Raw genomic sequence first — 25103 nt, 5'->3', positions numbered from 1 at the left:
TGGGGAAGAAGAATTCGCCTTATTGTTTCTCTATGCACGTTGCTTGATTGGGGTGAGCCTGAGAAGTAGGTATGAATCCCACCGGTTCCCCAATTCCTGCTGCCTGTTTCCACTCTTAGACCCTGACAGCCAGGGCCTGCTTGGTGAAAAGGAGGGAGGACTTGAATGGCATTTTATAACCAGGCCACAGTGTGAACCCTTTTAGCTGGAACCAATCATCTTCTTTGTTAGAAATGTGCAAGGACCATGAGTCTGCTCTGTGTCAATGCCATGTGGACACAGAACACTGGCCACACAGTTCCTTGGTATGGTATGGAATATGTTCTTAGCAGTGCAAAGGCCCCTGCCACCATTAACCTTGTCTTTTGAGAACTGTTGTTAAACCTCATTCAAGGATATTTCTTGCCCATTGATTTTTAGAGAGAGCAGAGGGAGGGGAAATGAGATAGAGAAATATCCATGTGAGACAGATACATCGATTGGTTGCCTCCTGCATGCCCCCTAAACCCGGGCCAGGGATGGAACCCGCAACCCAGGCATGTGCCCTTGACTGGAATTGAACCTGGGACCCTTCACTCTGTAGGCCAACACTCCTAACCACTGAGCCAACCGGCCAGGGCTAACCTTGCCTTTTGTTTCTCATCCCCCCGTTACAGTGAATTGGGGAGCACCTCTCTGCTCAGGGCTGTAAGTTTCATTTCACCTTGAAACGAAAGTGTGCTGAAGGTGTCCTTGACAGGATATGCAAAGTCATGTGACAAAACCTCCTTTCCTGTGGAGGATGGTTCCACGTGAGTATCAGGTTCGCCAGAAGAGACCTGAGGGTCAGGTGCTTTGGAAAAAAGCCCCCGATGCAAATAACGGAGGAGCTGACTTGCTTCAAAAGAGAAGAGCTATTTGTGGATGCAATGGGCCCCAACAGGCTGCCCTCTGCCTTGGAAAATCCGAAGCAGTTCAGCCAGGTGGGCATTACAGAGTCTGTCTGGCCATCTGGCCTGTGTAGACCCGGGAAGTAAATTCATCAGGCATCAGGTAGAGTGGAAAGAACAGCCTCTGTGTTTGAGGGACGGGACTTCCTAGTCAAAATGTTAACTCACACCTGTCCATTCCTTCATGCTATTCACGATTCCATTGTATTCGAAGCATCATCAGTCACAAAGCTGAAGAATCAAACACCTGCGAGGGAGCTGGTGAGCAAGCCAGATTGGCCCACAAGGAAGCTGATATTCTAAGAAGTCATAGATCTAGTAATATGCAAAACTGGTTCCAGTTCATGTTTTTCTGACTCCACTGCCCATGTTCTTTCTGCAAGTCATCTCATCTGCCAGGTCCTCGGCCAGTGAACTAGAAAATAAGTCTTGAGTTTGGGATTCTAAAGATGTATTTTCCATATTTGATGCACTATTCGGATTAGATGCTGTCATGTTTCAATGACCTATGGCTAACAAACCACTGTGAAACTTATCGGTTTAAACAGCTGCCATTTTGTGTGTTCATCGTTCTGAGTTGGCGGGGCTCTGCTGGGCTGTTCTTCTGTTGATCTCAGTTTGGGGCGTCTCATGAGGTTGAAGTCAGATGGCTTTGTTCACATGTCTGGTGTCCCAGTGGGAAAGGTTGGGAGCCTATAACCTTTCTTTTTTTATTAATCCTCACCCGAGGATATTTTTCCATTGACTTGTAGAGAGTGGCAGAGAGGGAAAGACAGAGAAATACTGATGTGAGAGAAACACATCGACTGGTTGCCTCCTGCACGTGCTCTGGCCAGGGCCCGAGCCAGGGAGGAGCCTGTAACCAAGGTATGTGCCCTTTCTGATCACCCTCAGCTGATTGGCCCTCTGAACCTCTATGTCATCTTTCCCTGTCACTTGGCCTGTCCATCCCGTAGCACAATCAGATTTGGTGAGACCTATCACAAGCAATGAAACACTCCTAGAGGTGTGACAGCACAGCTAGGTGGAAGTGCTTTTGGTGTTTCCAGCACTCTATGTCTCCCTCCCTTTTAGTACATCCTATCCCATTCTCTTAAATAGATCTGCCCCGATTGACCTGGTTTTAATTCTATTTCACTGGAACTTTAAGACAAAAGGATACCCTGCTCCATTGTCCACACTTTAAAGCTAAGCGTCACTGGGCAAACATAATTATAAATCTACTTTGTCCCCACAAGAGTAATGTAAAGCATCAGTGAATAGCTGTTTGCATGGAGCAGGACACTGCTGGGCACCTCTGAAATCAAAGCATGTGCAAAACCTCTAGGGGCCTGCACTTCAGTCTGGTCTGCTCTGCCTATGGATCCTGGGTATTACTCCTTTGCTACGTACACACACTTGTGTGATCTACAATTTTTTTTTAAATATCTCTATATATTTTGTTGATTTCAGAGAGGAAGGGTGAGAGATAGAAACATCATTGATGAGAGAGAACCATTGATTGGCTGCCTCCTGCACGCCCCCTACTGGATGCAACCCATGCAACCCAGGCAGGTGCCCCTGACTGGAATCAAACCTGGGACCCTTCAGTCCGCAGGCAGACACTCTATCCATTGAGCCAAACCAGCCAAGGCATGATGATCTCCAATTTTATAGGAAACGTCTAGAATGACCAACTTGGATTTGGATGCCTTCTGCTACACAGCTGTATGCTTTGGGGCAAGGAGACTGCTAACCCATCCTTCAGAGATACCTTCCAATTGGAAAAGATCTAACTTCTGGCTTTTCTGTCCTTTTCTGTGGCGGGCGACAGTAGCACACACATTTGCAGAAAACGCATTACTCCATCCAAACACATCACTCCACAATGAGGATACACACCACGAAGGAAAGGAGTAGTATAACTTTATTGAAATGTTCCAGTACAGCATTGGAAGATCTTCAGATCGCATGTTCTAAGGCAAGACAAACACTGCAAGTGCTATGTGCCCCATCTAGCTGGCATGTCCCCTATCGAAGGACAGCCATGAGTTAGCGTATGAATGGAAATGAAGTTGGAGGCGGAGCGGTTCTGTATGTTCCCATTTCTCTGCCCCCCTTTTTGGCTGGCTGTACACCGAGGTGGCCTCCACTTTTGCAGGGCTGGGCAGGCTCCACCTCCCCAGTGTTTTCACTTCAATGCTTTCGCACCAGCAGCAACAGAAGCGAATGCCGGGGTGAACTGAACCCAAACAGCTCATGTCAACACCGCCACTGCATGTACCCTAGTCTAGTCTAAGGAGCTAATCAGTGTATTAGAAGCACTTCCACACACACACACGTGGTGCTAAAGAATGTAACAATCAGTTCCTAAGTCAGAGAATGACAAGAGATTTTTTATCATGTTTGAATCTTCAGATCACTATTTGAAAATTAACTCTAAGTTACTATCCATGTTAGATAAAATGATTACCTTCACATCAACTGGTGTTAGCCACGTCAACATGTCCACACTTGTAAGCCACGCTGTCTACGTATGCATGTTCGTAACTACATTTTCACTTCTCTAGGTGTAGAGATCCAAGAAATGCAGGTAGGTATCACTCATTTATCAAAAATTAAAACTACATAGCATCTACTTAAACTTTTTACCTCTCTCAAGTCGACTCTTTTTAAATACAGTCATCTGTAGTGCATAGCTGGCTTTCCCAAGCTATGTCACTGCCTCTCCCAAACCACTTAAAGGGGCAAAGAAATGATAGTTTCTGCAATGACCACAATGACACTCTTTCACCTCCATCCCTCCTCTGCTGCAATGAAGCTCGAGACCTTCAAGACTGCTCTACTGGCTAATGGCTTCAATAGATTTCACGTCTGCACCCGCAGAATTTAAAGAATTGGTTCCAATTTCCCAGTTTTAAAATTCAGCAGAGGAAGGGGGAGATGGCTGCTTATTATTCTATGCGGGCAAATTCTCCTCTTCTGGGGCTGGATGATCGCACACCAACGGGCACGCGATGAAATTTACAAAGAGGCAAGCATGCCTTCTGCAGAGTCGGGGAGGCGCCTGACGTAGGAGGATGGCATGAAGGGCCATCTTGGGGAGCAAGCAATCTTCCCTCCACCATCACTCCTGGGCCCCCGTTTGAATATCATTTCAATGCAGGAACTAAAGCTTACTTATTGGTAACTTTTGTGGGGGTCTTTCTTGCCCCCATTTTTCATGTAGCCGAAATAATCAGTTGCTAAATTAATTCAGGCTTTAGCTGAAATAATCAGTTGCCTAGACTTGCTGCAACTGACTAGGAACAACAAAAGAACATTCCAAACCAAAACGAATGACGTGGAAATAGGCATTTAGTGTAACTCGCCCAAATCCACCTTTTTATTTAGGTCAAACGCAAAATGATGATCTGATTAGTCCATGTGAGGGGGCTTTAAACATTTTTGTTTTGGGGAAATTATTGGGAAAAAGGCCAAGTAAAAGCTAGAGCTAAAAATGTCACCTAAGACAAGACGACGACAGGACAAGAGATGCCCAAAGAACTGTGAGTCTGGGATGGACAGAGGCCAGCACGGCTGTGACCGTGAGCACAGACACTCTCTCAGCAATGGTATCTAAATCCGGCGGACCACTCAACATCCTTTTGGAATTTGAGAACATGACATTTCTAACATGTGACCGTTACATGTTTTTCAGAAGTGGTAACAGTGACTGGCCGTCTTAAACGACATAAAATTTGGTCCCAATTAAGCACAATAACACACACAAAAATCACGGTATTAGACATTTTCTAAAGTATTCTTAAAAGGGCTCATTCTATACCCGAATGGCCATAAGTAGCATTATCCCTGTATGCCTGCATGGAAGTCTTTATCCTAATGTCACCGCTGGGAAACCCTGAACTATTGGTATATAAATTATGAACTGCCACGCGTTGGAATGACACACTTGAAAGCTGTGGCCTCAAAATGTGGAGAGGACAAAGGAAAATGTCACCTGTGAGAACAAGTCAAGATGACAGGAATATTTCAGGTCGATGACAGTGCACAGATCAATCACGCCCGCCCTCACCCCACACTGGAAAGAGACGGTCTCGAGGTACAGAGGGGGAAGCAGTGGGTCTTGGTGGGGGACAGAGATCTGATGTCTTGCGTTCTAACTGCTGAGCCCTAAAGCTAAGAATCAAGTACAAACACACTCTCAGAAGCCGGCAGGCTGGCTCCGTGCTCCCGTCCAGGTTCACAGCGGCACGTGGCTGAACAGGTAGGACACGGACTCCCCGTTGTGGGTCCTGCGGATGGCCTCGGCCAGGATCATGGAGATGTCAATAACCTGAGCGCCAGACACAGAGAAGGCCAGGAAAGGGAGGCATCAGATTTCGTTAAACACACAAAAGCCCACAAATCGGCACTATTTCACAGTCTCCAAATGTACAGCCTCTTACACCAAACCCTATGGGATCCTGGGAGTGGGACTTTCAGGGCAGATACCCAATAGCTTTGCAGGCCCATGGCTACCGAGAAACACCCTTTTCTCGGGGGGTTGTTGATTTATATATTTTTATTGATGTCAGAAAGGAAGGGAGAGGGAGAGAGAGATAGAAACATCACTGATGAGAGGGAAACATGGATCGGCTGCCTCCTGCACGCCCCCCAGTGGGGATGGAGCCTGCAACTCAGGCAAGTGCCCTTGACCAAAATCAAACTCGGGACCCTTCAGTCCCCAGGCCGATGCTCTAGCCACTGAGCAACACCGGCGGGGATCGTTTGTTGTTTTTAAATATAATTGATTTTATTCGGTTATATAGAAGGTTTCTCTCTTGGTTTCAGAAAATGCAGTGACTGTATAACGTTATGAGCACAGCAATCATGATTCTAACTCAAGGACCAGTCGACAAACTGTTTTTTCTGCAAAGGGCTCAGTAGTAAGTATTTTCTACTTCGTTGTGAGAACAGCCAGACAATATATAAATGAATGGGTGTGGCTGTGTTCCAATAAAACTTTAATTACAGAAGCAGATGGTGGGCCGGATTGGGCCCGGGGGCCATTGCTTGCAGACTCTCAACTGTGACTAATCAGATGGACTTATTGGCCATATGTTAATTCTGCTTAGCTTCACAGCCTCTTTCCTACTGTTGTTCTTTTTTCTTAAAATATGTTTTTACTGATTTCAGGGAGGGAGAGAGAGAGAAACATCAATGATGAGAGAGAATCATGATCGGCTGCATCCTGCACACCCCACACTGGGGATGGAGCCTGCAACCTGGGCATGTGCCCTGATCAGGAATCAAACTGTGACCTCCTGGTTCATAGGTCTACACTCAACCACTGAGCCACACCAGCTGGGCCCTAGGTTTTATTATTGTGGTTTTATTCACTTACTATTTCCGACTTTGACCTCTGCCAGCCCCCGCATTTCTCAGAGACCTGACATGCATTAGGCCCTCCCACGGGAGAAGCCGCGGCCTCTGCTGACAGTGGCCTTAGTCCCACCCAGAAGGCGCGATGGCGGTTTTCGGTTATCTAAGGTAGGCCTGGCGGCCTGGCTCCGCCCGCAGTGTAGACAGTACCTGGATCTTGGAGCAGTGGGTCATCTTGTCCTCTTGAGGGATTGTGTTTGTGACCACCACGGCCTCGAAGGCGGCACTGTTTATTCTGGAGATAGCCGGCCCAGAGAAGATCCCGTGGGTAAGGATGGCGTACACTTTGGTGGCTCCCGCCGAGATCAGCCTATAAAATGAAAGACAAGAAAACAACAAACAAAAAAACAACCGCCAAACAAACAGTCCCTTATTAGTGTGAATTTAAAAGGAGAAAGTGTGTTCCATAAAGGAAAGCATGAAACCAATTTCATTCCCATGTATTAGCCAAAAGCGATCTTTAAGGTATGTGCTGGCAATGTACTTGGTCTGCCTTGAACCCAGGACTACTGAGCTTGGCCTTGGGCCCGGGAATTCTCTGTTGCGCTGCACCCCTGGATTGCCCTATGGCGATTGCTCCCTCCCCCCAGCTGGGACAACCCAAAATGTCTCTTAGGGAGCAAGACTACCCTTGGCTGAGAGGCGCTGGTTTAAACCCCAACAGCCAGAATACCATTCTGTTGGCATATGAACATAAAAAAATCATTGCTTTTGCTTTGTTATCAAGCCTGCAAACCAAAGTATGTGCCCCCAACTGGAATCAAACCCGGATCCTTCAATCCTCAGTCTGACACTCTATCTACTGGGCCACACCGGCCAGGGCCACTGAGAAACTGTATGTTCTTCGTTTTGTGCTGCCTTTGAAGGCTGCAGTGAAGGCTGAACAGAAGACGTGGGACCCAAGAAAGCCAGAAAGATGGTCTCTTTCCTTCTGTGCTGTTTCTAGGGACCCTTTATAAAATCTGCTGACAGCTCAACCTTGAACATGGAAACCAGGCCATAGAGGACCAAGGTCTTCTTCCTACCAAGGAAAAATAAAAGGGCCTACAATCTTCTTTGGTCTGAAACGCCACAGCTAAGCAAACAGAAATAATTAAGAAAAATAGTGCCCAGCCGGCATGGCTCAGTGGTTGAGCATCTACCTATGAACCAGGAGGTCAGGGTTCAATTCCCGGTCAGGGCATATCCTGGGTTGTAGACTCGATCCCCAGTGTGGGGAGTGCAGGAGGCAGCCGATCCATGATTCTCATCAGTGATGTTTCTCCCTCTCTCTCTCTCTCTCTCTCTCTTTCCTCTCTGAAATCAATAAAAATGTATTTAAAAAAGAAAAACAGGCCTGATTTTTTAAAGCTGAAATTCCCCCTTCTTAATGAGACAGCCTAACACTTCCCCAAAACGGCCCCTCATACTTGTCAGCAGCGTGGCAGATGGTGCCACACGTGTCGGCCATGTCATCCACGAGGATGGCCACGCGGTTCTTCACGTCGCCCACCAGCACCATCCGGTCCACTTCGTTCGCCTTCTTCCTCTCCTTGTGGATCAAAGCAAACTCCACGTTCAGCCTGTCCGCTATGGATGTGACCCTGCGCAGACGCAAAAGGACTGGTTAACTCCGGCCCATCAGAACATCTCGTTCTTTCCAGCTGAACGTTAGCAATGTCCTAGCCCAGTGGTCAGCAAACTCATTAGTCCACAGAGCCAAATATCAACAGGACAACGATTGCAATTTCTTCTGAGAGCCACATTTTTTAACCTTAAACTTCTTCTAAAGCCACTTCTTCAAAATAGACTCGCCCAGGCCGTGGTATTTTGTGAAAGAGCCACACTCAAGGGGCCAAAGAGCTGCATGTGGCTCACGAGCCACAGTTTGCAGACCACCGGCTTTGTAAATGCATCATGGAGCTGGGAGAGCAGGGGGCATCCGCAGAAACAGAGCCTGGAAAAGCAGGTGATCCTGAGAAGCTGGAATACAGCTAAGGTCTGGTTCTGCGGACCTTAAATCATTTTGTTTGCTTTCGATGGCGGAGATAAGGGGGGGGGGGGGTGAGGGGAAGTAAGGGGGGGTGAGAGGAGGTAAGGGGGGGTGAGAGGAGGTAAGGGGGGGGTGAAAGGAGGTAAGGGGGGGTGAGAGGAGGTAAGGGGGGGTGAGAGGGGGTAAGGGGGCAGTGAGAGGTAAGGGGGGGTTTGAGAGAAAGCCTCCAGCTCAGCTGAGACTATAGTGTAATGGGAGACTCTGTATAACCCCAGGATGATGGAAGTTAGCTCTTCAGAGTAGGTCACTGCAGGTTTACCTTTACTCGCCTCTTCTCTGAAGTCAATAAAATACTCTGTTTCACAATCTCCGTGTACCAGTTTTGGTTAATAATGACTATTTCAACAGTGGCAGATGTGTTTCCTTCTAAGGCTTATTCGTTCTTAGCTGTCAACCCAATCACGCTTCGCAAACTACCCAAGAGCGCCCTCTTGTGGCGACATTAAGTACTTTTTGACTGGGAACCAGTTAAGCCTCAAAGCTTTTTCTAAGGCAGCAAGTTCTCATTTGTGGGATAGATATACACCGAGTGGCCAGATGATGATGATCTCTGAACGCATAATAATCTAGCCACTTAGTGTCTGTCCCATAGAATAAAAGGATAATATGTAAATTGGCCCCTTGACCAGGAGTTCGACCAGCAGGCAGGCCGGCCAACCACTCATGTCCCCTCCCCTGGCCAGGCTGGCCGGAACCCACCCATGTACGAAATCATGCACCGGGCCTCAAATATATATACACTGAGTGGCCAGATTATGATGCATTCAGAGATCATAGTAATGTCTATGTTCCTTGGTAAAATACAACTTTTTGCACCAAGTACGGAGGCTACAGGTAATGTCAGCTGCACAGATCACGTGTTACCTGGGAGGCTGTTCTGTCAGCTGGGAAGAGCCCAGTCCAGCCTGAGGATGACAAGGTGTAGCAGCAACTGGGGAAAGGAGGGAAGGGAGAGGCAAACACTTCCAGAGAACAGCCCTGCAAACCCCCGACTCTCCTGGCAGAGGGGGCAGGGGTGGGGCTGCAGGGGCTGTGAGCAAACAGCCTTTCAATGCCGGCCGGCCCCTTACTCTGCTAGCTCGGTGGTCAACAAATAGCAGCTTGCGAGCCACAGGCAGCTCTTTGGCCCCTTGAGTTTTTAGCAAAGGCCAGCTTAGGAGGACCCTAATTAAGTTAATAACAATATACCTACCTGTATAGTTTAAGTTTTAAAAAGTTTGCTCAAAAGAAATTTCAAGCATTGTATTGTTGATATTTGGCTCTGTTGACTAATGAGTTTGCTGACCACTGTGCTAGCTCATTCTGCCCTTTTCATTATTATTCTTTTTTTGAGAGAGTGAGCGTGAAAGGGAGAGGTAGAGACAGACAAACATCAATGTGAGAGAGATGCATTGATTGGTTGCCTCTTGCATGCGCCCCAACTAGGGTCAGGGATTGTCCTTGACCAGAATCGAACCTGGGACCCTTCAGTCAACAGGCCAATGCTCTACCCACTGAGCCAAACTGACTAGGACCGATTCTGCCCTTCTTAAAGCAGGAGTTGACAGGGGGACTTTCCATAAAAGACGGTGTTTTATGTCAGTAAGGGGAAGCTGTTATTTATTCAGTAGTTTTAGAACAACTAGATGGCTGAGGGGAAAACAGAGTTGGATTCTTATTTCACTCTCTATTCCAAAAACAGTTTTCAGCTGAAACCAGTTTGGCTCAGTGGATAGAGTGTCAGCCTGCGGATTGAAAGGTCCCAGGTTCCATTCTGGTCAAGGGCATGTACCTTGGTTGCGGGCACATCCCCAGTAGGGGGTGTGCAGGAGGCAGCTGATCGATGATTCTCTCTCATTGATGTTTCTAACTCTCTATCCCTCTCTCTTCCTCTCTGTGAAAAATCAATAAAAAAAATATATATATTTTTTTAAATGCCAAAAACAGTTTTCAGGTCAAAGAAAATTGGAACATTAAAAAAGAAAAGAATGACTTGGGCTGGTGAACACACAATACAATATACAGATGATGGATTATAGAAGTGTACACCTGAAACCTAGATAATTTTATTAACCAATGTCACCCCAATACATTCAATAAAAAATAAAAATAAAATAAAGACCTTAAAGTAAACAAAATCATGGAAGAAGAAAAATGTTGTTAGAGGGCGAATCCTTCAGAAACCCAGGAGCCATAATTGAAGAAGAGATACCGTGTTTCCCCGAAAATAAGACATCCTCCGAAAATAAGACCTAGCGCAACTTTGGGAGAAAAAATTAATGTAAGACACTGTCTTATTTTCGGGGAAACAGGGTAGATAGGACTATATAAGAATGTTTTAAAAGCTGGAACCGATTTGGCTCAGTGGATAGAGCATCGGCCTGCAGACTCAAGGGTCTCAGATTCGATTCTGGTCAAGCGCATGTACCTTGGTTGTAGGCACATTACCAGTGGGGGGTGTGCAAGAGGCAGCTGATGTATGTTTCTCTCTCATCAATGTTTCTAACTTTCTATCCCTCTCCCTTCCTCTCTGTAAGAAATCAATAAAATATATTTTAAAAAATGTTTTAAAAGTCCTGCAGAGAATAAAAATACACAAAGGGGAGAAATGAAAAACTTGGGGAAATATCAGCCCCCCTTTCCCCCCTCCCCCCCACAACCAAGCACACAAGGAACAAAGGCGTGACCTCTCCCTGGGCCGCACTCCTTACAATGCAAACTAAAGGCCTCCAGCCAAGAGAACAATAAGTAACAGACAGGAACAGACCTTCGTGGAAAATAAACACACTGGAAAGGGCGCCTGACCTTATCCACAGCAGCCCAGGCAAAGGTTTGCACTGACAGAGAGGAAGGCTCACGCACACACAGCGCCTCAGGCAGGTTCCAGAAGGCACTGTTGTCACAGGAGATGAAGCTCTTCCAGGGGGACAAGATGTGGAGGTGGTTGCCCTGGTCGGTGTGGCTCAGTGGATAGAGCACCGGCCTATGGACTGAGGAGTCCCAGGTTCGATTCTAGTCAGGGCACATGCCCAGGTTGCGGGCTCTCTCCCCAGGGTGGGGCATGCAGGAGGAGAATCCGTGATTCTCTCACATCATGAATGTTTCTGTCTCTCCCTCACCCTTCCTCTCTGAAATCAATAAAAAAAAAACAAAAAACATATATATGATGTTGAGTGGAAGACAGTGATATTGATGATCCAGACCCTGTGTAGGCCTAGGCTAATAATGTGGGTGTGTCTTAATTTCTAACAAGAAAGTTTAGTAAAAAAAAAAAAAAAAATTTAAATAATAAAAGCCTTATAGAATAAGAATGTAAAAAAATACAGGGTGTCCCCCCAAAATACAAACTTTCACAGTGAGTAGCTCCATTTTGACAATGAAATGTATTTTTAATAAACACTGCCTTTATAATTATTCAAAGTGTGTGTGTACATTCTTTGGGATATTTTTGTACAATGTGTTTGTTTCAAGCTAAGTGTTACTACAAAGAAGTCAAGAAGTTAAACAGAACTTTAAAGTTTATAAAAAACTACAGTAAGCTAAGATTAATTTATGATGGAAGACATTTAAAATGTACAGTGGACTACAGCAGTGTACAGTGTTGTCCTAGGCCAGTGGTCGGCAAACTCATTAGTCACCAGAGCCAAATATCAACAGTACAACGATTGAAATTTCTTTGGAGAGTCAAATTTTTTAAAATTCTTCTAATGCCACTTCTTCAACATAGACTCGCCCAGGCGGTGGTATTCTGTGGAAGAGCCACACTCAAGGGGCCAAAGAGCCGCATATGGCTCACAAGCCACAATTTGCCAACCAGGGTCCAAGCCTTCTCATGCACTAACCCTCACTCACTGAGTCACCCAGAGCAGCTTCAGTCCTACAAGCTGCATCACGATAAGTGCCCCATACAGGTGCACCATTTGTATCTTTCATGCTGTATTTCTACTGTGCCTCTTCTTACCATTATGTTACAACTGCCTACAGCATTCACGTATATTGACAAGCCTAGGAGCAACAGGTTACACCATGCAGTCTAGTTGTGTAGCAATCTATACCATCTCAGTTTGTACAAGTACACTCTGTGAAGTTCACACCACAAGGGGCTCGCCTAATGATGCATTTCTCAGAACATATTCCTGTAGTTAAGTGACACGTGACAGTACAAACAGTACCTAAGAGTGAAGAACAGAAACTGGTTGAAGGAATCATAACATACACACACAATGGGGTATTACCCAGCGGCAAAAAAACAACGGAGCAAATGAAGTCTTATGTACAGCACGTTACCATTTGTGAAATAAAAAGGGAGAAGATGTCATTCTGACATGGGAAAGAATTCAGGTCTCTAAAGAAAGGAACAGGAAATGCTACTCTGTTTGAATGATTGCGAAGACCATTATATTTTTAGACTATATATTGAAAACTAGGGCTGGGATAGGAAAAGGCACAAAGGTTTCTGGAATTGATTATTCTTTTGGCTTATTAGCTGCCAATGTAACTTTTTTTTGTTTAAAAAAAAAAAAAGAAATATGAGACACAAAAGCCACATATTGTATGATCCCATTTATATGAAACGGGTGGCCTGGTGCACAAAATTCATGCACGGGGGCGGGGGGGGGGGGGGGGGAGGGGGTGTTCCTCAGCCCAGCCTGTACCCTCTCCAATCTGGGACCCCTCGAAGGATGTTCTACTATCGGTTTCCAGGGATCAGGCTTAAACGGCAGTTGGACATCCCTCTCGCAATCCAGTACTGCTGGTTCCTAACCGCTCACCTGCCTGCCTGCCAGAGAGCCCATTCCAGGGACAAGAAGGAGATGGGCGGTTGCCAGGCTGGAGCGAAAGGGAACGGGGAGTAACTGCTAATGGGCATGGCATTTCCTTTGGGGGTGATGGAAGTGTTCTGAAGTAGATAGCAGTGCCGATGCACAAATCTGTGAATATACTGAAAACCACTAAACTGTGCACTTTATTTTTAATTTTTAGAGAAGAAGGAAGAGGGGGAGAGAGAGAGAGAGAAACATCAATGAGAGAGAACATCACTGATAGGCTGCCTATTGCATGGCCCCCACTAGGGATTGAGCCTGCAACACGGGCACGCGCCCTGACTGGGAATCAAACCAGTGACCTCTTGGTTCCTGGGTAGACGCTCAACCGCTGAGCCACACAGATTGAGCTAAACTGTGAACTTTAAATGGGCAAACTGTAGGTATGGGAATTATTTCTCAAGACAGGTGTTATTATTTTTTTTAATATATTTTTATTGATTTCAGAGAGGGAGATGGAGAGAGATAGAATATCAATGATGAGAGAGAATCATTGATCGCTGCCTCCTGCACACCCCCTACTGGGGATCGAGCCCGCAACCTAGGCATGTGCCCTTGAATGGACTCGAACCCGGGACCCTTCAGTCCACAGGCCGACCCTCTATCCACTGAGCCAAAGCAGCTGGGGCAAGAAAGGTGTTATTAATAACAGTTCCATCTCATGTTCATGTGCCCCGTGGCCCACTTATTCCCCTCTGACCTTCCATCAGCCAGTGGACTTGTCATATTGAACACAGACTGCGCTGTGTGCCTTAAGTCAGTGCCAAGCACACCGCAAACATGCCACTGGAAACCACCCCCCATGTCCTCACAGTCCCGTCTTCTCAGCCACACGGCACACCGTGTCTGCACCTGGGGGCCTGGCTGGGCTGACCCGGCGCTGCTCCTGCCCCATCGCTGCCCGGCTGGGGTCTCTGCAAGCTGACCTCTGCTTCTGCCTCTTACACATGTATGATCTCCTCACAGGGCCACTTCCTGCTGCTGCCTGAGCCCCGTCTCCCGCCCCATCAGTGCCGGGAATCTGAGCAGCAGTGACATCAGGGCACAAAGGGGCTCTCCCAGGGTCAGGGCCTGCACTGCCTGGGCTCCTTGGAAGCTCGGAGCTTCACTCCTAGGGGCCCAATTGGCCGGCAGGTAGATGAGAGGCAAATGAAAGGCAAGCATTTGCATTTTAAATATGCCCGCCCTGGCCAGTGTAGCTCAGTGGCTAGAGCATTGGCCTGCAGACTGAAGGGTCCCAGGTTCAATTCCAGTCAAGGGCATGTACCTGGGTTACCGGCACATCCCTAGTAGGGGGTATGCAGGAGGCAGGTGATCGATGTTTCTCTCTCATCGATGTTTCTAACTCTATCCCTCTCCCTTCCTCTCTGTAAAAAAAACAAAAAAATCAAAATAAACATGCCCTAAAGCTTGGTGGTCACAGTCTCCCCCAGCACATTTAGCTCCCCTGCTTTCTCACCGGCCTGGACAGCGGCCTCTTCTAATTACTCCTCACCCGAGGATATTTTCCCATTGATTTTTAGGGAGTGGAGCATGGGAGGGGAGTGAGAGGGAGAGAAACATGGACATGAGAGAGACATGTCGATTGGTTGCCTCTTGCATATGCCCTGACCCAGACCTGAGATTGAGCCTGCAACCCACGTTCATGCCCTTGATCGGAATCGAACCCGGGACCCTTCAGTCCGAGGGCTGCCGCTCTATCCATTGAGCCACACCAGCTAGGGCTGGAGGTCTCTCTTACCTCTCCCTTCCTGATGGAGGCACCTGACTGGGCGGTAAAACTCCACTCCACCTTTTCTCCCTTCCCGGGAAGCAGCGGCAGTCCTGCAAGGTCACCTTGAGCTGCAGGCCCTGGCAGGCAGGAGCACTGCCTGGACCTGCTGCCCCTTTAGTCCCGGAGTCTGCAGAGCCTTCCAGATCTTTCCGCGCCATCCACTGATGTCACTCAGTGCCCGCACTCTGCTGCCCAGGCCTCCGGTTTGATGCCTCCCCCCATTCAAAGGCCCAGGTACATTCAGCCTGGCCTTCCTCCGGGCTGCAGGGGAGAGGTCACCCTTTCTGCCCCTTTCTCTCTGGAAGCTTCCATGTGGGTGCCAACACCCAAGCCACCACCTTCTTCCTGGATCTGACACGTGACCCCCATGCCACCAGAGCACAGCTTTCAGCCTTTCTTTCTTGGCCCCATATAGCCCCCTTTCTTTCTTTCTTTCTTTTTTAAATATGTTTTTATTGCCCTGGCCAGTTTGGCTCAGCAGATAGAGCGTCGGCCTACAGACTGAAGGGTCCCAGGTTCGACTCTGGTCAAGGGCATGCACCTTGGTTGCAGGCATATCCCTAGTGGGAGGTGTGCAGGAGGCAGCTGATTGGTGTTTCTCTCTCATCGATGTTTTTAACTATCCCTCTCCCTTCCTCTGTGTAAAAGGTCGGTGAAATATATATTTTTTTAAAAAATAAATAAAAATATGTTTTTATTGATTTTAAAGAGAGGGGAAGGGAGAGGGAGAGGGAGAAACATGCATGACAGGAGATCATTGATCGGCTGCCTCCTACACGCCCCCTACTAGGGACTGAGCCTGCAGCCTAGCATGTGCCCTGATGGGGAATTGAACCCGCAACCTCTTGAAGTATGGGAAAATGCTCAACCACTGAACAACACTGGCCAGGGCATCCCTTTCTTTCTTGGTGCTCCATGAACACCTATTGCTTCTTTTTTTTTTTAAATATTTTTAAAACTATATATTTTATTGATTTTTTACAGAGAGGAAGAGAGAGGGATAGAGAGTTGAAAACATCTAACAGGGGATGTGCCCATAATCAAGGTACATGCCCTTGACCGGAATCAAACCCAGGACCTTTCAGTCCGCAGGCTGATGCTCTATCCACTGAGCCAAACTGGTTTTGGCAGCTATTGCTTCTTTAAAGTTTTGTTCTATTTTGGCTACCATTTCCAAGTGTTTGTAGTAGGAAGGGTCATCTTAGTCAATCGTGTTGTTAATTAAAAGTCTTATTTTCCAATTAGGCTATTGCTTTTATTAATATACTAGAAGCCTAATGCACAGATTTGTGCACTGATAGGGTCCCTCAGCCTGGCCTGCAGGGACTGGGCCAAAACTGGCTCTCCAACATCCCCCAAGGGGTCCTGGATTGCTAGAGGATGCAGGCCAGACTGAGGGACCCTAGGGGGGCATGGATGCACAGGGCCTCTAGTGTGCATATAAGAAATCAATAAAAATCTCTCTATATAAAAACCTAACCTCTATATATAAAAACCTGTGCATGTAAGATCTTTGGTTACTCTTTTCCCACTCTCCCCTACCCTCTGAGATTCATCACTCTGTTCCATGTTTCCATGCCAGTGGTTTCCGCTCCCACGTTGAGCGTCTGCCCCTGGTGGTCAGTGCACGTCATAGCTACCGGCCGTTCAGCCAGTTAGCTGGTCGCTTAGGCTTTTATATATAGAGATTTTTATTGATTTCAGAGAGGAAGGGAGAGGGAGAGTGAAAGATAGAAACATCCATGATGACAGAGAATCACTGGCTGCCTCCTGCACTCCCCACACTGGGGATCAAGCCTGCAACCCAAGCATGTGCCTTTGACCAGAACTGAACTGGGGACCTTTCAGTCCACAGGCCAACGCTCTATCCACTGAGCCAAACCAGCTAGGGCTAGGCCTATGGTCGGCAAACTGCAGCTCATGAGCCACATGTGGCTCTTTGGCCCCTTGAGTGTGGCTCTTCCACAAAATAACACGGCCTGGGCGAGTCTGTGTTGAAGAAGTGGCGTTAGAAGAAGTTGAAGTTTAAAAAATGTGGCTCTCCAAAGAAATGTCAATCGTATTGTTGATATTTGGTTCTGTTGACTAATGAGTTTGCCGACCACTGGGCTAGGCTATTGCTTTTATAATAATAATAAAAAAAAACCTTATTAAAAACTCAAGACATACTCTTTGCTGAAAACAAATACAAGTGTATGAACTTCTTTTCTCCCAAGAGTGATGAAATGTTGACAAAGAGGACAGCGCTCTGCTCCGGAGGCGGAGGCGAAGCCCGCTGCTCCATACTCCCTCATTTGCAAAATAAAGTATTAAATCATTTTGAATACGCTTCCTCCTCTGAGGCACAGGAAAGGGGAGAAGCCGCCAGCTAATGCAGACACCTGCCTGCTGGGGCCGCGCCTACCTTTTGGCACCGCCTGCATCCGGGGACACGATGATACAGTTCCTCCAGTCTGCGATGTTCTCCCGAATCCACTGCAGCACCGCGGGCTCCGCGTACAGGTTATCCACAGGGATGTCAAAGAAGCCCTGAGGAGAAGGGGGCATCAGGGCGTGCCTTTTGAAAAGATGATCTTCTTTAAATAGAACTTTAATTTTTAAAGATATATTTATTATTGATTTTAGAAAGAAAGGGGGGAGAGAGAGAGAAACATCAATGATGAGAGAGAATCAAGGATCGGCTGCCTCCTGCACGCCCCCCACTGGGGATGGAGCCAGCAACCCGGGCATGTGCCCTTGACTGGAATTGACCCTGGGACCCTTCAGTCCTCAGGCCGACGCTCTATCCACTCAGCCATACCGGCTCAGTGGTTAAAACTTAAAATTTTGTATCCAAAGAAAGCCTTCTCAACAGCCTCCCTTTTCTTCATTTTAACAGAATTAAATCAAAAGACACTTATGTTCCAGGAGCATATTTCAGTCCCATCTGTTTTCTGTGGGGACACTTCTAGCACCTTCTGAGCGCCTATATTCTCAGGGATACAGAACAGGTGCAGAGCAGCGGGGGAGATTTGTGGCTTCGTAAGTCGCTTCTGATAAGCTAAACACACTGCATGCTCATTCGATCACAGAGCAGGCACAGGACAAGTGGCCGCTTTGCTAGCTGAAGGCACTACGTTAGGAAGAGGTTCACAGACACACATTACCACTCTGCCACTCTAATGATGTTCACAAAGTTGAGATGGAATTAGAGCATCTGCTACACCAGGAAGGCATCCCCACTCCTCCAGAACAGACTGGAGACACAGGGATGCTGGAGACAGCATATCAGCACAAAATTCTATTTCCAGTTCAGGAAAGATGAAAAGCCAGAGAGTCGCCACAAACTCAAACACGAGTCACGTTACCTCCTTCAGAAGTCAGTGACCTTAACAGCTAGGATGTAAGCACTTGCATTAAGCCCCCCATCACGGCCAAGGGCAAGAAAGAAAATGCCAGAACCTGAATCTGAGACGCATGCAGGTCCATGGTGATGATGTGGTCTGCGCCAGCCACCGAGAGCATGTTGGCCACAAGTTTCGCAGAAATCGGAGCACGACTCTAAAACATAAAGACACGGACGTTAGAACAGGAAAAGATTCCTCCCACAGGACTTACATGAGGAAGCTAACAGCCAGCTCATTTATAACATGGTAATAAAGAAAATTAACAACCATTTCAACTCTTAAATTATTTCATTAATAAGAATAAAGAAAACTAATGTTATAACAACAAAAACATTCACCCCATTCAGTTCACAAATATTTACTATTTACATGTACTGTTGCGAAACGATGTGCTTGACACTGGGTATAGGAAACAAATGTCACCCAGCCGGTCTAGCTCAGTGATTGAAAGGACCTGTGAATGGGAAGGCCATGGTTCAATTCCTGTTCAAGGGCACATGTCCGGGCTGTTGGCTCGATCCCCAGGTGGGGTATGCAGGAGGCAGCAGCTCAATGATTCTCATCATTGATGTTCCTCCCTCTCTCCCTCTCCCTCTCCCTCTCTCTCTCTCTCTCTCCCTCTCTCTCTCTCTCTCTCCCTCTCCCTCTCCCTCTCCCTCTCCCTCTCCCTCTCCCTCTCCCTCTCCTTCCTTTCTGAAATCAATAAAAATATTTTTCAATGTCAAAGAAGCCAATGATTAAACTGTTCAGCGCGATAACATAAATTGAATAATTCAAATGGTGACAAGCATGTACAATAGGAACTGAGAGAGACACCTGCATGAAGGACATCAAGTTTAAGGAGACTGGCTGTCAGAGGCCCTTGGAGGAAGCCGCTCTGAAGGCTGGCAGAGGCAGGCAGACCAGTGTTCCAGGAAGAGCAGCCTGTGTGATATCACTCAGGCTCACAGATCACATCCAGGAACTGAACGAAGTCCAATGTGGTCACAGGCAGTGGCCCCAGGGACAGAGCCAATGTGGGCTGGCGGGGGAGACGGGGCTCCGCCCTGCACAGCCCTGAAGGCCAAAGCTAGCTTCTAAGCTCATAACGAAGAGTTTATGTCCCGCAGCTGGGAGCTCACACGTAATGTCACAAAAGAAACAAGAAACAGGCAGAAGGCAGAACCCCTCAAGATGATTAATCATGTAACGTTTAGAAAAGCAGAGCATTGTGGTTCACGGACTGCGTCTCCTTCTTAAAATGACCTGACTTCTCCAGAGCTTCAGTGGCCATGTCATAACCTGTAGACACTCTGTCCACATTAAAAAAAAAAAAATCTAAGAGACTAAACACACGTGATTAGACCTAGAAAAAAAGTACAGCATTTTGCTGTAAACAACAGTATTCCTATTACCAGTCACAAAGAAAAAAACGTAAGCTTAAAAGATTTCATTCAAACTGACACAGTTAAATGGCATCTATATTTCAATAAAGCTGAAAAAGACTTCATTCACAAAAGTAAAAAAAATCAATGATTCCTGTTAAATACACACACACACACACAGTATGTTCATGCAAAAACAGACAGGAATTACATCACAATGTTAACAGAGAATTTGTCTTTTCTCTAATACACCATTCTTTTTTTAGAAAAAGAAACATTAAAGTAATATAAATACAATAGATACAAATATATATACACACACAATTCTTTTTACACACAAATTGGAGAATATGTGCCAAAATATTAATAGGAGATGCTTCTAGATAGTGAGATTATGGGAAAAGTCATTTTTTAAAAAATTTTCAACATTTTCAACTAACTACATATTATCATTCAAGTCTCACTGTTCACTCCCCTGTTCTGTTCCACAGTCAGCCTGGCTCTGGCTGCCTCTGCCACGTGGGTGCCCCTGCCTGTGCCCACGGCCTGCTCTCCCTCTCCGGAGGCCATTCAGTGCTATCTACACCCACACACCTGCCACCCTCCCTACACCCCGTCTCTGCTGAGCCAGTGTGTTTGATCTCCAGAACTGGTTCAGATCTCCTCTAAGGCATTGAGGACTCCGGAAAGAAATGATCTGTTCCTTCTAAAGGGACAGGGCAGCCCTGGCTGGTATGGCTCAGTGGATAGAGCTCCAGTCAAGGCCATGTACCTTGATTGCAGGCTCAATCTCTAGCCCTAGTTGGGGCCCGTATGGGAGGCAACCAATCCATGTGTCTCTCACATTGATGTTTCTCTCTGTGTCTCTCCCCTGCCCTTTCACTCACTCTAAAAAAAAAAAAAAAAAAAAAAAAAAAAAGTCAATGGAAAAATATACTCAGGTGAGGAATAACACACACACACACACACAAAAAAAAAAAAAATCAAAAAAATAAAATTTAATCAATACATCCTTTCTAAAAGATAAACAAATAAAGGGACAGGGTACTAGCTCCTCAGCTGGTCCCCAGCATTTAGGACCGCCTGCCGAAAGACTGACATGAGATGTTATGTAAATGGATGTCAGAGTTCTGTCTATTCGGTCCCCAAGGACAAAGAAATGGTTTTGGAGATTTTCTCATCACCTACAGCACATACCTCGCACACGATGTGTACCTTTGATAAATACTTCTTAGTAGAAGCTCTATAACACCATGCTTTCATAAAAAATTGTTTTACAAAATCTCGGCATATTTAAGAGGGTCAACTGATCACCAGGACTTCATTATAATAGGATCTGACCCCAACACTTGTCCATTTGGGGGCTGCCTGTCATTTGTAAGCGGCAAGAGGACTCCTCTGTTCATCTCGCTCAGTGGCATCGCGCACTTGTTACTTCCGAGATCCACTCCACCCACGTGACCTCGCTGCCGGATTTGGCTTTTGTACTGCTTTTCATAATTTGGCCTAATACCCAACTGGATCTCGCAGGAAAAAGGACTTACACATCAACTGACTTTCCAGCCAATAAAAAGAAAAATGCCTCTGACATTTCTACAGAAGCAGAATCCAAGTACAGTCATCAAAAAGAAAGCACTCGCCTGCCCTATGGAAAATGGATCAAGGCCAAATGTTTTGTGGGCCAGCCCAACCACAAGAGAAGACTATTCAGATCTTTCTCAATGTAGCAGATGCCAACCTGCTAAAAGTGTAAATTTGACATCCCTGAAAAATAGACAAGATTGCATTAACTCGTGTCAGAACTGCCCTCGATTCTTTCAGTTAATCAATAAAAAGATCCTGGCTGGTGTGGCTCAGTGGTTGAGCATCGATCTATGAGCCAGGAGGTCAGAGTTAGATTCCTGGTCAGGGCTCCATCCCCAGTGTGGAGTGTGCAGGAGGCAGCTGATCCATGATTCTTTCTCATCACTGATGTTTCCCTCCCCCTCCCTTCCTCTCTGAAATCAATAAAAATTTATTAAAATAAATAAATCCCTGGCTGTCGCCACCCTCTGCAGGGTGATTGATTCTGGAGTGTGTCGTCCCCGTGTCCGCCCCCCACTCCCAATCAATCTTGCCGCAGAGGGCAGCAGCCCCAGCTGCCTCTTGGCCCCACCCCCCACCCACTGGTTGGTCTGCCATCTGGTCTAATTAGCATATTAGCTCTTTATTATATAGGATGAGTCACACTGACCACACAGACATGACAGTAACGGTGCCAGAACGATCTGTACGTCTTGGCCAGCTCCAAGGTCAGTCCCAGAGCCAGAGACCCACAGAAGGGTGGCGTGTGTCAGAATCGCCCAGGACGGGCGGGGTGGATGGTGGTACAATTATTCCTAGAGCTCCCTCCAAGCTCTCAAGTGTCCTGGCTACGATGATAAATGGTATAATAAACACCATCGTATTTGGAAAGAGGATCTTTGCAGATGAGATGTATGAAGGGTTGTGAGACAGGGCAGTTACCCTGCAGGGTGGGGATGCTGTCACACGGGCCCTTAAAGAGGCTGGTTGGAGTGCTGCCCCACCTTAATTTTTTATTTCTGCCCTCAGGAGTGGGAGAGAATATACTTCTGGGGTTTTTGTTTGTTTTTGTGTGTGTGTGTGTTTTTTTAATATATTTTTATTGATATCAGAGAGGAAGGAGAGAAACGTTAATGATGAGAATCATTGATCAGCTGCCTGCTGCACATCACTACTGCGGATCGAGCCCACAAACTGGGCATGTACCCTGACTGGGGATCAAACCTTAACCTCCTGGCTCATAAGTCGACACTCAACCACTGAGCCACACCAGCCGGGCTATACTTGTTTCAGTCTACCCAGTTTGGGGCAATTTATAATGACAGCAACAGGCAATTCGTACAGCCCTCCGTGATGCCTTCTTCTCTACCAGTTTCTCTAACAGCAAACACAAGTACAGCATGGCGATGAAGAAAGGGTGAAGAGGAGGGGAAGGAAATGGGTAAAATGGCTCCAAACATCAAATCCCTGTACATGCCCCACAATGGGGGGAAAGGATAAAGTGCCAGTCAGACGTAGTCCCACAGAACCAACGCCCAGGGTCTGCAGGGTTCTGTGGGACTCTTTTTTCTTTCTTTTTAAAAATACACTGAGTGGCCAGATTATAATGATCTCTGAACGCATAATAATCTGACCACTCAGTGTATGTCCTATATAATAAAAGGCTAATATGCAAATTGTCCCCTCAACCAGGAGTATGACCAGCAGGCAGGCTGGCCAACCACCCATGTCCCCTCCCCCTGGCCGGGCTGGCCAGACCACACCCATGCACAAATTCATGCACCGGGCCTCTAACACACACACACACACACACACACACACACACACACACTGAGTGGCCAGATTATTATGCGTTCAGAGATCATAATAATCTGGCCACTCAGTGTATATCTGTATTGATTCCAGAGAGGAAGGGAGAGGGAGAGAGATGGAAACATCAATGATGAGAGAGAATCGGATCAGCTGCCTCTGCATGCCCCCTACTGGGGATCGAGCCTGCAACCCGGGCATGTGCCCTGACCAGGAATCGAACTGGCAATCTCTTGGTTCATAGGTCGATGCTCCTCCCCTGAGCCACACTGACCGGGCTGTGGGGCTCCTTTTGTCAGCAAAGTGCAAGGGCTGCTGCTGGCCATGACAAGCCCGAGGCCAGGGGCGCATCCCTGCCCCGGAGGCGGGAGGGCAGGCGAGGCTGCTTCTCTGTGCAACAAAGACCGCATTATGAATGCACATAAGAAACCAGGCTTGATATGCAACCTTGGAACAGTGGCAAACTGGATAGTGCGAACAAAGGATGTGGGAGTCTCTAAGGATGTTTGGATCAGTGAAAGAAGACCTTTGTGCGGCTACCAATCAGTGGGAAGGGGCCCTGCCATGATAAGAGGAATCACTGAAGAAGATACAATTACCAAATATTTCTGCCCTGAATCCAAAAAGCCACTAGAAGGGAAAGGGGGACCAGATCACTCATTACAGGGTAAGTTCACTAACGCTCCTGCCTCACGGAAGAGACCAGGAGTGGAATATTAGTTCCGTTACGGCACTGGCAAGGATGTGGTGCTAAACCAGTGGTAGGCAAACCGCAGCTCGCGAGCCACATGCGGCTCTTTGGCCCCTCGAGTGTGGCTCTTCCACAAAATACCATGGCCTGGGCGAGTCTATGTTGAAGAAGTGGCGTTAGAAGAAGTTGAAATTTAAAAAATGTGGCTCTCAAAAGAAATTTCAATCGTTGTCCTGTTGATATTTGGCTCTGCGGACTAATGAGTTTGCCGACCACTGAGCTAAACCATCCCGTGGAAGCACAGATGGGAGGAGGAGCTAAAACAATGGACTACACTGATGGGACAGAATTAATAAACTGAAATTTAGCAACTAAAAATGCACATAAAGCTTGCAAATCAAGTCTACAATAGCCCTAGCAGGTTTGGTTCAGTGGATAGAGCATCGGCCTGCGCACTAAAGGATCCAGGGTTCAATTCCCTGTCAGGGCACATGCCCGGGTTGCAGGCTCCATCCCCAGTAGGGGTCATGCAGGAGGCAACCAATCATTGATGTTTCTTTTCTTTTTTTTAATGTATCTTTATTGATTTCAGAGAGGAAGGGAGAAGGAGAGAGAGGTAGAAACATCAATGATGAGAGGGAATCATTGATTCGCTGCCTCCTGCATGACCCCACTGGGGATCAAGCTCACAACCTAGGTATGTGCCCTTGATCAGAACTGAACCTGGGACCCTTCAGTCCACAGGCTGATGCTCTACCCACTGAGCCAAACCACTAGGGCCATCATTGATGGTTCTCTCTCTCTCTCCTCCCTTCATCTCTGAAATCAATAAAAATATATTTTTTAAAACAGTCTAGAATAAAAGCAGCTCCATAGCCCAACCCACGTGGCTCCGTGATTGAGCATCAACCTAAGAACCAGAAGGTCACGGTTCGATTCCCAGTCAGGGTACACGCCCAGGTTTCAGGCTCCATCCCCAGTGTGGGGCGTGCAGGAGGCAGCCTATCCATGTTGATGTTTCTCTTTCATCGATGTTTCTCTCTCTCTCCCTCTCCCTTCCTCTTTGAAATCAGTAAGTTTTGTTTTTTTTGTTTTTTTTGTTTTTTAAAAGAAGCTCCATAAATAGTAAGTGGAAGGTCATATGCTTCACAGCAGCATACGAGACCTAAGCTTCCGGTTGCCCTAAGCTAAAGCTAACTCATGATGTGACAGGCACACACACAACCACTGGACGCTCTAATCTGGGGGGCCACATCTGGCCAGCCACTTGTTTTGGTATTGCTTGTGAGCTACTAGTAATCATGGTTTTTACATGACTAAATAGCTGGAGAAAAGATCAGAAGAACATTT

At 46.9% G+C, this 25103-nt stretch overlaps 1 protein-coding gene across 1 annotated transcript in view; it reads right to left on the bottom strand.

Annotated features, from left to right (window-relative positions):
- Nucleotides 1-2813: 2813 nt before the first annotated feature.
- Nucleotides 2814-25103, bottom strand: part of PRPS2 (phosphoribosyl pyrophosphate synthetase 2) — a 32240-nt gene continuing 9950 nt past the window's right edge. Inside the window, exons 3-7 of the mRNA XM_036439716.2 lie at nt 18382-18480; nt 17345-17469; nt 7742-7915; nt 6483-6642; nt 2814-5244 (exon numbers count right to left, since the gene is read on the bottom strand). Of these exons, the coding sequence (XP_036295609.1) occupies nt 5152-5244; nt 6483-6642; nt 7742-7915; nt 17345-17469; nt 18382-18480 (651 nt within the window). The 3' untranslated portion in view covers nt 2814-5151. The remainder of the gene's footprint in view (nt 5245-6482; nt 6643-7741; nt 7916-17344; nt 17470-18381; nt 18481-25103) is intronic.

Source organism: Pipistrellus kuhlii, unplaced genomic scaffold (genome assembly GCF_014108245.1).
Source record: "Pipistrellus kuhlii isolate mPipKuh1 unplaced genomic scaffold, mPipKuh1.p scaffold_m20_p_16, whole genome shotgun sequence".
Classification (NCBI taxonomy): Eukaryota; Metazoa; Chordata; class Mammalia; order Chiroptera; family Vespertilionidae; genus Pipistrellus; species Pipistrellus kuhlii.
This window is presented reverse-complemented; position numbering and strand designations above follow the sequence as displayed.